Source organism: Mugil cephalus, chromosome 7 (assembly GCF_022458985.1).
Source record: "Mugil cephalus isolate CIBA_MC_2020 chromosome 7, CIBA_Mcephalus_1.1, whole genome shotgun sequence".
NCBI classification, from domain to species: domain Eukaryota; kingdom Metazoa; phylum Chordata; class Actinopteri; order Mugiliformes; family Mugilidae; genus Mugil; species Mugil cephalus.
The window spans coordinates 18,696,030-18,708,229 of record NC_061776.1 but is presented as its reverse complement, the minus strand read 5'-3'; the positions used below and the strand labels follow the sequence as shown (position 1 = coordinate 18,708,229).

At 43.4% G+C, this 12,200-nt stretch overlaps 2 protein-coding genes across 3 annotated transcripts in view; one reads left to right on the top strand and one right to left on the bottom strand.

Annotated features, from left to right (window-relative positions):
• Positions 1 to 15: 15 nt before the first annotated feature.
• On the bottom strand, positions 16 to 5,740 carry LOC125010724 (alpha/beta hydrolase domain-containing protein 17B-like). Of its 2 annotated transcripts, none has more exons than XM_047589500.1 (6): positions 5,557 to 5,740; positions 4,750 to 4,836; positions 3,724 to 4,247; positions 3,412 to 3,606; positions 1,998 to 2,177; positions 16 to 644 (listed from the first exon to the last, which is right to left on the bottom strand). In XM_047589500.1, the coding sequence occupies exons 3-6, from the start codon at positions 4,242 to 4,244 to the stop codon at positions 419 to 421; spliced, it is 1,122 nt and encodes a 373-aa protein (XP_047445456.1). In that variant the 5' UTR covers positions 4,245 to 4,247; positions 4,750 to 4,836; positions 5,557 to 5,740; the 3' UTR covers positions 16 to 418. The 2 variants fall into 2 exon arrangements, with proteins under 2 accessions (XP_047445456.1, XP_047445457.1); XM_047589501.1 differs by lacking the exon at positions 5,557 to 5,740 and adding an exon at positions 5,343 to 5,412.
• Positions 5,741 to 7,038: 1,298 nt separating this feature from the next.
• LOC125010826 (semaphorin-6B-like) overlaps positions 7,039 to 12,200 on the top strand; it is a 28,161-nt gene continuing 22,999 nt past the window's right edge. The window contains exon 1 of the mRNA XM_047589678.1: positions 7,039 to 7,605. The gene's annotated coding sequence lies outside the window, so the exon portion shown is untranslated. The remainder of the gene's footprint in view (positions 7,606 to 12,200) is intronic.

The window sequence follows — 12,200 nt, the reverse complement described above, 5'->3', positions numbered from 1 at the left end:
TTTTTTTTTTTTTTGCAGCACGTTGACGTAGTTCTCAATGAACACATTTTAAAGCTGCACTTCATCACTTTTCCCACGTTAAAAACTGCATTTGTCAAGTTGTTCGAGCTCCTTTCTCGTTTGTAGTGTTTCACCGACCCACCACACGGATGGATACAGCTAATGAAATATTAAAACATGTTCTCACCTTTAAAACCGGAAACAGAACATGGGTTGTGTTTGTGTTTAACCTGAAGGTGTGCTGCTTCAAAGACACACAGATGTGACAAAAATCACACATCCTTTTTTTTTTTTAGGCCTAAACATCACTCACGCTCACTCAAACATGCAAACGTACTCTTTTTCCACACACGTGCATGCACACGCGCCACACGCGGACTCATTCGCACAAACGCGGAGAGGCTGTTGTTTGTTGTTCTCAGGCGTGCTGTGCAGCCAGGTCCTGGTTGATGAAGCGCCGTAGCCTCTCCAGGTACTGACTGTAAAGCTCAATGTCGTTGTGGCCGGCTCCCTCCACCCAGAGGGGTTCCACGGCCTTGGGACAGCGCTCGAACAGGGCGAGGCCGTGAGAGAAGTCGATGACCTCGTCCTCTGTACCGTGAATGATGAGAACTGGAGATGGGATCTTTGACACCTTCTCAATGCTGGAGGAAAATTGGAGAAAAACAAGGGAACGTGATCAATTAATCCACCATACTGACCACTGGTTATTGACCAGCAGCAGGTTTGTTGTGTTGTTATTAGATTATAGTGCGTCAGCTTGGGTGGAATACACCAACACAATGTTTACATTCATCCACACCTAACCTTGATGTCCACACATGTGGAAACTCATTCAACAGGCATCTAATAAAAAGGATGCTTTTTAAAAATGAAAAAGTCTGACAGACGAAGATCCACAACCCTTCCAACCTCAAAAGGCGACAACAGCGTCAGTATTAAGACAATCTCAGTGAGTTTTGTTGCTGTTTGGTTAGCGACTGGGAGCCACAGATCTTTTCTATATAAAACAACAGAGACTTTTTAGAGCAGATGCTAGCAGCTAGCAGGGGAAGCTGCTTTTTATTTTGGCGCATATGGACCAGTAACCAAACATCGAGTCTGCTGCATTTCCAATTACAAGCAACACTATCGACTCAAGGTAAAACAAATTCAACGCCATCTATGTTAATTCATGGCAGAATACAGTAAAAAATATTTTTCCTTATTGGTGTATGGAAGCTCTCAGTGGTCATGTGTTCACATATTATTGCCTCCGTTTTCCCTTGATTACGAGTTCATTTCCTCTTATTTTCTTGAGATCTCGAGTTATTTATCTCATTATATCGGGAAGACAAGCTCAGTTAACACTAATAATGCAGTAATAGTAATAATAACAGCCTAATGTAATAGGGCCCACTGTTATGTGCTTGAATATTTGCTAGATAACATTAGTTTCTGGAGAACTCGAGAAAGCAAAGCTTTGTTTTTCCAAAATAACGAGATAAATAACTCGAGATATCGAGAAAACAGAGGAAATGAACTTGTGATCATAGGAAAATGGAGAAAATAATATGTATGAATGCACGGCCACTTAGGGCTTCCGTATTGGTGCCATGCTGAATAAATCTTAACTTATGTGATGAATAGTGTCACTGGGTAAAAAGGCCAAAATTTAAATGGATTCTTCATTCATGATTAAAAAAAGTTAATTTGAAGAAATAAATGAACAAAATGTTGGAAGTTAAAAGGTGGACTTGAGGGTTATTTTGACAACAAGTACTAGGGTTGCAAATAAATAGAGATTCAGTAAATCTGACAGACTATGTTACTTCCATAACATTCACTGTCTATTAAGAGAAGTGTCTTGAGAACATATAGACGGACAACAGAAAATTTAATTATACCACAAGAGAGTTTTGCCATATTTCTGTATAATAGATTTCACTGTAAATTACTAAATTCGCAAAAGCAAATCTGTCCAGCTGAGTAATTCCTGTGTGAGGGAGGGAACTTACTTAGGGAAGGCATCAAAGCAGTACGTTTTCTTGGTGTCAGGGAAGGCCACTCTCATGCCAGATGTGAGAGGAGAGTGGAGCACCACAGCAGCACACTCAAACCGTGACGCCAAGTCTACTGTGGGCACCGTGCCGATGCTCTGTCCATACAGGATGATATTCTCAGGGCTGATGCCATACCTGAGACACAAGAAGTCAGATGTCTGTATAAATATTGGAACAAGGGACCATTATACTGTGCTAATATTTCCAGCGCACCATAGAGGAATGCAAATTTTCATATGGAAATTAACACGGTTCAGCAAACCTGTCAGTCAGACATGCCAGAACAACAAGCCCTGTGTTTCATGTTAATAACTAACATTTGACGAGAACCATAAATCAAAGCTCGCTGACTGACTCTCCAAAGGTTAGATGCCAAAAGCAGCAACAATATTTTTAATTAAACATATACATTACCAGCTATTATTAACACCGGTATGTCATACTGCCCCACCTACTGGAGGGGTTGTCTGCAGGATCAGGGACGGTGTTTATAAATTCTGCTGTTTGTGAGGCACTGGTTACTTTTCCAGTTTGCATTTATCCCAGATTAAATGATCTGTGTGTGCAAGTGTTTCAAATGCAACAAAAAAATACCAAGATATGCATAGTAGTTTATAAGGGGACACTCCAGTAGTATCTAGTTGCTTTGCCCTGAGTATGCATGCGTGTGGTGAACGTTTCAACCTAAAAGAATTCTCTCTCAAACATACAGCTGTCAAATGCAGGAGGCCTGTGTCATCTTGAGTTACAGCAGCTACTGAGTTTGCTGTAACTGTCATTTAAACGCACAGTAATCCAGCATACACAGATAAATATGCAAAGTGGTTACACCAGCTACCAAGTTACCACGGGTGGAGGCTGCTAATTTGTGCGTATGTTTGCTTGGATCAAACTGGGATGAAAATCTCATTTTTGGGAAGCTAAAGAGAGCTTGAACTAGTTGCCATGATACGCAGAGTTTCCCCAAATATTTACAATGAAAGGGGATAGAAGTGCAAACATCATTTTCAGGGTGCTCTTTGTTGGAGCTTGGACAGAGAAGCCAGCTAGAAAAGCAATTGAATTTATAATACATCACAGTACACAGAGGACAGTATGAGACATCCAGTCATCAGCTTGTTTGATACTGAGCCACTGTTTAGCTGTGACTGGACCGGCTGACTGGTCAGAAAGAGGGTTCTTTGGTCTCAGCATGGAAAAGGTTTATGTAAAACTGAGCCAAACAAATGCTATTTTCACAAAAAGTTGATGGTCAGTGAAGTGAGTGAACCTTATGATTTATCAACTAATAAGCTTTCGATAGACATTTGGCGCTGGTGGGCTGTTAATTTTGTAGCTAGCATGGATAGAAACACATCTGAGTTCTCACCGGGAGCGCAGGGCATGCCACGCAGCATCGATGTCAGCATAGAGGTTCTTCTCAGAGGGTTTGCCAGTGCTAACACCGTAGCCTGAGTAATCATACGAGAAGATGTTGCAGTTGATGCGTGTGCCTAAGCCGATGTAGAAGCTGCTCATCTGGCCCAGGTCTACTGCATTACCATGGGAAAACAACACTGTGAACCTAAAACACAAAGGACAAAAGGGAGAGAAAGAAGAATGATGTTAGTCAAAAAGTTTGGGGCGTATTTCTAAACATTTGTTCAGTCTCGAGGTGCTTCAGTGGTGGTGTGTCTCTCACCTGGCATTGGGAGCACAGCGAATGTACATACACCCAACCCTGTTCCCTCGGCTGGACCTGGTCAGGAATACATCCGTTACATCCAGCTCCCTCTGCGAGTATTGAAACTCCGCTCTCTCTGTGAGATGTAGCTTCCACCTGCCCTCACTTCCACCACCACTGCTGCTTCCGGTGCTGGTGCCACCAACTCCTCCACCTGCTCCTGCTCCTCCTCCTGCTGCTGCTGCTCCTCCTCCTCCTCCTCCCCCACCCCCACCACCACCTCCTCCTCCTCCTCCACCTCCCCTGTCACCACCACTAGTAGTGCTCAGCCGGGAACGCAGTCCAGGAGCTCCAAGAGAAGGGAGAGCAGCCGCGGGATTAGACCCAGAAGCAGCTCCAGCTCCAGAACTTGGATCTGGGTCAGGGAGAAGAGCATAGGTGGGCTCTGGGGGGAGGAAAGCCAGTTTGGCTGCAATGCGGCTGGGGCAAGGGGGGCAGCAGAAGAGGCAGCATAGCTCTCGTATGGACAGACCGTTCATCTTCTGTTAGAAATGTAAAGACAAAGCAATGAGGTGGCAGAAGAACTATGTAAGAATAACAAGGGGAAAGGAAAAATGATTCACCTCTATTAGCATGTCACAAAAATAATGAGTTTTAATGAAATACACATTTATGACATATTGCATTTGGCTGGTTAAGCTTAAGAGAAGACAAACAGATGCAGCACATCACAGAACACGGGCCAAATATTTAATCAAGGAGGAAACTGTTTAAACTATAGTCTAAAGGTGAACCTGTCAATACACTATAGTGTCCTGCTATCAGTGAGTTTAGATTCAAGATTCGACACGACTTGAACCTTGAATCCAAACGTACTGATAGTAGGACACTATGGTGTATCAGTATTGACAGGTTCACCTCAGCAAGTAATCGATTGATTGATCAAACGCTATAATCAGCTCACAGAAATTGAGCCTGGGAGCCTTGAGCTGCTAAACCCCCGTCTGGCTGAAACACTGTGCACATATTCTGTTATGGACGTACCTGGATTCAGAAATCCTAAAGGTCTTGCACTCAACTGGCACACAATGGTGCCAAAGCCTTTTGGTCTAGTCACTGAGCCAGCTGAATCTAGAATTTAAAGAGCAAATAAGTAAATAAATAAGTAAACACATGAAAATGTTCGTCATGCAGCGAGACACTGTAAACAGCGACATATGGTAACAAAGGCATGAAGGCACCGAGTTGCTCTGTCTCTACAGCCTTAATGCATCCGAGCTATAGTCACTGATTCGTCACAAACAAACAAAGCAAATGAAATTTCACAGGCACCACGCACAAAAGTAAATAGTATCCTGGCACCACGGGCAGAGATAAGCTTAATGCAAATAATATGACAACGCTGATTTATTATAAGGGTTAAATGTATTTTGTAGTTATTATAAGCTGTATTATGACAAAACTCCAACGTAGTGAGCATCATTTATTAACTACGGTTGATAACATCTTGACTACGGAATGAAGGCGAGTTAAATGCCGTGGACAAGGCTGACTAATTACAACAAACAACCCCCAACACAGACACACACACACACAGAGCGACTCATATGCTAATACTAGCTACATGCTACATTCACCTCTAGTGTTAGTTAGCCTGTGATGTTGGGTAGATAACTGGACCGGGCTAACGCCGCAAACATGCACATGGCGATATATATGTGGACCGCGCCGCTGCTATTGCTGGACATTAGTCACTGTACAGGTTCGTGCCAGCTCCCAGTCAGATGTTCATCACTTATCGTTAGCAGAGATAGCGGCTAGCGGCGGCTAGCCTCAGAGCTAGCTACTTACCGGTTCACAGTAGGTTGGTACGGAGGCTGGCGTGCCCCTATACGTACACAGAAGCGGCACAAGACTTCGAAAATCCTTCTTGTGTCTTGACATGGATGGTTTTACTCTAGTGTACTGACAGTTGTCGGTGGCTAGCTAGCTGAAATTCATGACAACCATTTTTTTACTACTGTCCGACTACAGCCGGAAGTGACGCAAGGGCGTAATCCCATTTCAAAACTTTATCACAATATGCGAGGAATAATCTATTATCATCTCATATACGCTGCACTTAAAACAAAAAAACAGATACTGTATGGTTTAAACTGGGGATAGAAGCCTCCAATAGACTAATTTATAGTGGGTAAATAAGCTTTAGGTACTTTATTCTGTCATCACTGATAAGACATGAATAACAGATCTGACCGGATTCACGTGTGGACAACACATTTCAAAAACAAAATTAAACATTTGTTAATGAAATAGTCAAAGTTGTCTGTGAAGATTCAGTGTGTCTATTCTGCCATATAAAGTATATATTAGCTTACCTATTTCATCTAATTCTATGGATGTTACGCAGTTGGGCCAATGTGATGTGTAATACTGCATCAGTTTTAGAGACTGCCTGTTATTTGAATGCATAATATCATCTTTATATATCACTTCCAAAATGAGCAGCCTCCCAGCCCCCAAGCTCGCAGACAAGAAAGACAGGTTTGTTGCACGCTTTGTAGCCACACTGATCCACCTCCATTCAACCTACTTCTATTGTCTTCTGGTAGTAGATTTGTAACTTCTACCACAGCAGACATCGGCCTTATTGATGTTTGTATTTAGACACATTTATGTGAGTTCTTAGACTAGATAATGTATGTATGAGATCAAATCTAACTTTTTTGTGTATATGGCTGTATGTTGCTTCAACTTGCATTGACATATAGTGAGTAAATGTGTAAGGTAGTTACATATATAAATTTACTCTTACTAATGTATATAACAAACAAAATGATGCCTTAGGATCCTAATCTACTTTCATGACGCATATTACTTTTCATCATAGTCTATACAGTTTGATATATAAATTGTAATGTTGCCAAATATCTGTATTCTGCATTTAACCTACTAGTTTCCTAGACGCATGTTCCCATTTGAAACAAAGTGTTGGTATTTAAGTCAGATAATGACCCAGTTTGTGAGTCATTATTCATTTTAATCACAGGCGTGTGTTGTTGCTGTTTTAAAACCTAGCCCTGTGTGTTTGTTTATTGTGCAAAATTTTGCTTGTTGATGTTGTATGTACAGCTTTATAGGGCATATTTCACATATTCCCCTAACATCATCAAAAGTCTTTTCTATAACGGCTTTGTGTGTGTTTGTGTGTATGGTGTGTGTTGGTAGGTGGGTGTGTGTGTGTGATGGCGAGAGAGAGAGAGAGAGAGAGAGAGAGAGAGAGAGAAAGAGAGAGAGAGGTCCTCCATTCATCATTGATCCACTGCAGGACTGTGTTTCAGGGGGTGTGAATTATGGGCCCCTGTTGTCACCGTGCCTGCTCTGCGTTGGACATTTCACCTCGCCACTGTAAATTTAAAAAGGGGATTACATTTTGCTGACTGCTCATTTTAAAAGCAGTAGATTGACCAAGTGCAGACTACTGCCCCGGTGCCCCTGACAGAAGGAGGCTTAATAGCCACTGCCCGCAGTTGCACGATCTGGAATTTTGCAAGGGTCTGAACAAGGCCACCGGGAAAGTAAACGTCATCTGGATCACAGACAATCTTAATAGGTTGCCGTTTGCACGTTTAGACCACGGAGCCCCGTCTGCACGGGGGCGAAGACGTTTTTATAGTTAACTGGGCGTTTTTGGACGCGCTCTGTAAACGGTGATGCTACGGCGACGCGCAGGAATCGTAGAGGGAAGAGACAGGTGAGGTGCGGCTGAGTAGCGTTGTTTCGGAGACGCTTCGGATACCGATAGCTGTGGTATCCATCAGGGGAAAAAAAGAACGACCGGAGAGGGCGAGTTGGCGACTGGCACTTGCATCAGCCCCCCATACCTGGCCATCTGGTGCGGTGAGTGTGCCAAATGGTGCGATTTAGAGATGGATATGTGTGAGCGAGACGGGTGAGAGCGTACAGGACGAACAGGTATATGTGCGCAATTTTATTAGTGCGACCAAACGTGATGCTGCATTATTAGTCCTCCGGGTTTGCCAGTGGATGTGCGTTTGGCACCGTCTGGACCTTTGTGGACTGGAGCTGGTCTTTGTGTCTGCTGCAAGTTTGTGAATTTATTAACATGTGCGTAGCATGTGCACATCTTTGCTGCATTTTATTGTTGTTTCACGTGTTGCATATCGCCTTGATTGATGTCTCCACAAAAAGAGCTACCTTTACAAACACTGCATTGCAATATGCCTTATATGCGATCCTTGCTGGATCAAACCCGGACCACAGGTCGCGATCTAAACGAGGCGCATAATAACATGCTTTATTGCACATCTGCGTCAGTTAATGGTTTGTTTTTATTAAATGTTTGCTCAAGGTTTTCTGTTAAAAAGAGTAAAGGTCACTTGTGATGATTTGAAAGCCATAAAACCAATTGATTGTGTCATTACTCACTCACAGTGGAGTGTCAGGTTAAATGCGCATGCACAGAGTAAACAATTGGAGGAAAGTTACAATAAATATATATATATATATATATATATATATATATATATATATATATATATATATATATATATATATATATATTAAAAAAAACATGGACACCAATCTGTATTTTATTACATCACTGCTATTTTCACTACAGATCCAAATACCGACAATACTCAAGTGGATAAACTAAATGTTGTTCTTCATTCAAAATAATCTTGTTCAGTTACATTAATTTTGCACCTAAATAGCCCAACACCCAACCTGTACACTCACAACCTTTATGGCCTAAGTTGCATCACTGCCGTTCCAGCGTTACTGAAGCGATTTAGCAGTTTTACATAATTTGCTGTTTACAACTTCGTCCTTCATACTAAAAGCTATCAAGTTGCACAGAAGGCCAACAACAGCTCCCAGCTGCTGTGGTTTATGTTTGTGTTTCTGTGTGTTAAAAGAAAAAAAAAAAAAAGAGTTGACTGGAGACAAAAAAAATGAAAGGAGCAGTAGAGAGGAGGAGATGGAGAGACGATAAGCAGGCAGACAGACAGATTGGGCATACAAAGGATAAAGTGTGGCAGATAGCAATCAGAGATCTACTGTAGGCTACGGGGGGATTGGCAGGGAATGTAAAAAGACAGTAAAAGGAACGACGAAGCCGAAAGCGCAGAGTGAACGAGCATTTAGGGAGAGGGGCTGCAGACAGCAGTCTGAGCGGGTGTGAATGGTTTCCCTGTTATCCTTGCTGCCCACACAGACAGCCACACAGCAGCCGTGCGAGCAGGTGCTAACCCCACCAAACAGCAACGGCAGGGAACAACAGGTGCAGCCACTGTTTCCCTCGGCCTCCCTTTGGAAGTCCGTCTAACGGCCGCCCATCCCAAACATACAGCTACACCAAAAACCCTCTAACACCCACAGGAGGTAACCAAATGGATACCTCAATCTAGGAAAACAGCGAGCAAATGCCAGGATAGAGGAATTTAATTAGAAAATGAGTTATGTCGTAAACAAAGTTAGAACCACTTGAAGCTATAAGGCAAAGCAGACAGCAGGTAAAAAGCAATCTAAGAGAGCCCCCGGGTAAGACAACTGCCCACAGGGACATTTAATGAGCTCTATTGATCACATAGGAACCTATTCAATCACATATGCTAAGCCGCAAACAGGGCATCTCAAGCATGGAAAAAAAAAATTTGATTGGATTACAGTATAATTCAGCCCACCACAAAGAGAGTGAATCAAAAGCAGATTAGTGTGCTATGGCTGCTGGAGACCACGTTTCTATAAATGTGTAGAATGACAGTAGAATGGGTTCCTGTGTGTGTGTGTTAGATAGAGTGAGATGAAATAGACAGAAGATGTTGGAAGGAGTGAGACGTTACCTAACTGTTTCTCTGTTCCTATGCCAAGAGAAGACGTCAAGCAATTGGCGACAAATTGCCTCCCTTTACCTCTGGTACACAGAAAGGAACAGTCGAACACGCCTGGTTCGAACAGTGTGAGGCTATGAGCTGCCGCTAAACCAGTAGGTTTCTAATTGGATCAACTTGTTACTTTATTGGCAACCTCCTAGATGCTTCATACCCAACACGTCTGGGTTGGTGCAATCGCTTGTGATGTTGACACTCGCTCTCCCTACACCCACTGTTGCTTTCACTGTATTCACACAGCCTGGACATGCCTACCACCCGCTGTTCTTCTTATGAAGGAATGTCAACACGCACTCTCACAGTGTTTGGATAAACTTTAAGTTCATCACTAGCTGCCGTATGAACTCACACCTACCCCAGCATTAACCGCCTCCTCCGTGTCAAAAAGTAGACAGGGCTATTTGCTAATGTGATCATGAAACAAAGCTGAAAGCCTAGTGCCTGGAGATTTGAAGAAATGCTTATTTTCTTAAAAGCCAACAGATATAGAGTACGCTAAGGCTCCAGATTCACAAAGGGGGCCATGTTTATCTGGTGGCGGGGTTTGGTGGGATTCCTTAGAACAAAATCAGCACTTCAAAAAGGCATTGAAGCTCACAGACCTGATGGCAGGGAAATCAGAAGGATCTAAGAAGCTCGGCATCTGCTGGGTACTGGACCTTCAGAGCCTGGACCTCGGGGAGTCATTCTGCAAGATTAAAAGGGCTATAGGGTCAGGAGACATGCAAGCCTGCTTTATTTACCTGTCAGAAGGTAGCCCTTATCCCATGACAGGTATTTAAAATAAACTCCTTAATGCAGACTTTCTCTGTGTTGATGTGGGGGCTCTTGGGAGCTTAACTGGCCCTTTCTAGGAATTCTTTCCAGATGTTTGAAAGGGAAAGAAGCAGCGTAATAGTTAACCGCCGAGGAGCTTTACCTGTGGCAAACGCTACAGTAATTTGCCTATGGTGCCATAAAATGTACGCTACATTATGGCCAAGGTGGCTGCATCATGTGGATTTGGTTGATACATCAGCCACACGCAGCATGTACAAAAATATCTTGCTGTTGTTTTCAATGTACAAACCACTCATATACCTCACAGTAGCATCTTCAGTTTTACAACTTTACTGATTCCTCCCCTGAGGCGCGGCTTATTTTTTGTGCATCCATGTGCACATTGTGTGCTCATTAACACGGTAACACGTCTGCTCGTTTCTCAGTGCATCTTTCTACCACTGCATCAGCTTCACAGCGCCTATGATACTGCCTCACCCTGGGGTCAGACAGATGACTGCACGGTCCGTCAAGGTGCACATGCTTAGGCTGCTCACATGCATATTTTACGCGCTGCATGTGTGCGCGCATTCTATTGTGCGTTAAGGCCATAAACAGTTTGTCTCTCCAATAAACTCATCTCTTTGCGTCTGAGGCATCCTCCTTTTAACTGCCTGGCAATTGGGGTGTGAGCGACATCACAGCTGTTTCAGCTCGGGAAGATAGAGGCAGTCTAATCTCTCACATTTTGTGATCTCATTTGCATCACAAAATTGCAAAGTGAGAAAATGACCATCTACTCCACGCCCTCGCGTGCATCTCCGTGGACGCGCACAAACAAGAAAAGCAAATAGCCAAGTAACCTTTTTCTTAAATGCCACCACAAAGGCACTTGACTTTTTTTTCTTTGCACAAAGTAAACGGTCATATATATAAATGCCAAAAGCAGGCGTTAGTTATGGCAGTTTAGCCGCACAGATTTGGACGACTCCTTTTATTGGGAGACAAAGGCATGCGAATCCTTTTCTTCACAGGTTTTGTAGCCTGATGAAGCTTTGTTTTGGCTAATCTTTCTCTCGCCTTCCGGTCCTCTCCAACACCCATTCCTCCTTCACAACGAATACAACTTTTCTTTTAATTACGCCTTTTCATCTGGGGCCCAGTCAAAGCTGAAAGGAAGAGGAGCAAAGCGTAGCAGAAACACAATTACACCTGTGACGAGGCGAGACGGCCTTCTGGGGAGGTGTCACGCCTGCGCATGGGTGTCTGTGTTGTGGGAGTGCGTGTGGCTGTGCGTGCACATGTCAGTCTCCGAGCAGGTTCTTTGGCATTTTGATGTCTGTTGTGCGTAGACCACCTATTGTGAGCCATGATCCTCTTAGCGGGCTTCTGCCAAAAAGCTATATTTACTGGCCATCACGGCACACAAAGAACAACACATCGAGAATATGAGCTCCCTTTCAGCCTCCTTCTACGCCAGCGTACGAGAAGCCACTAACGGGGCATGAGATATATGGTAATGGCCGCCACATTCAGACATTAGCACACCCTATTTAGCATAGTCTTTGTTGAAGTGGAAGGATGAAAGGCAGGTATTTGTTGGACTATGGTCGGTGAACCATACAAAGCAAACAATCCAAAAAAATGGAGTAAAACTAAAAAGAATGAAAGCCCCACGGGGACAGATGTCACTGTCTAGCTTGTACAGTACAAAGTGCGGCATTAGCAGCGTGTGACCAAACTGAATAATGGCGATTCAAAACACGTGAAAAACTCCTGCCACTTTCGTGTAATTAGACTGCGTCTCCGCCGCCGTCGTAC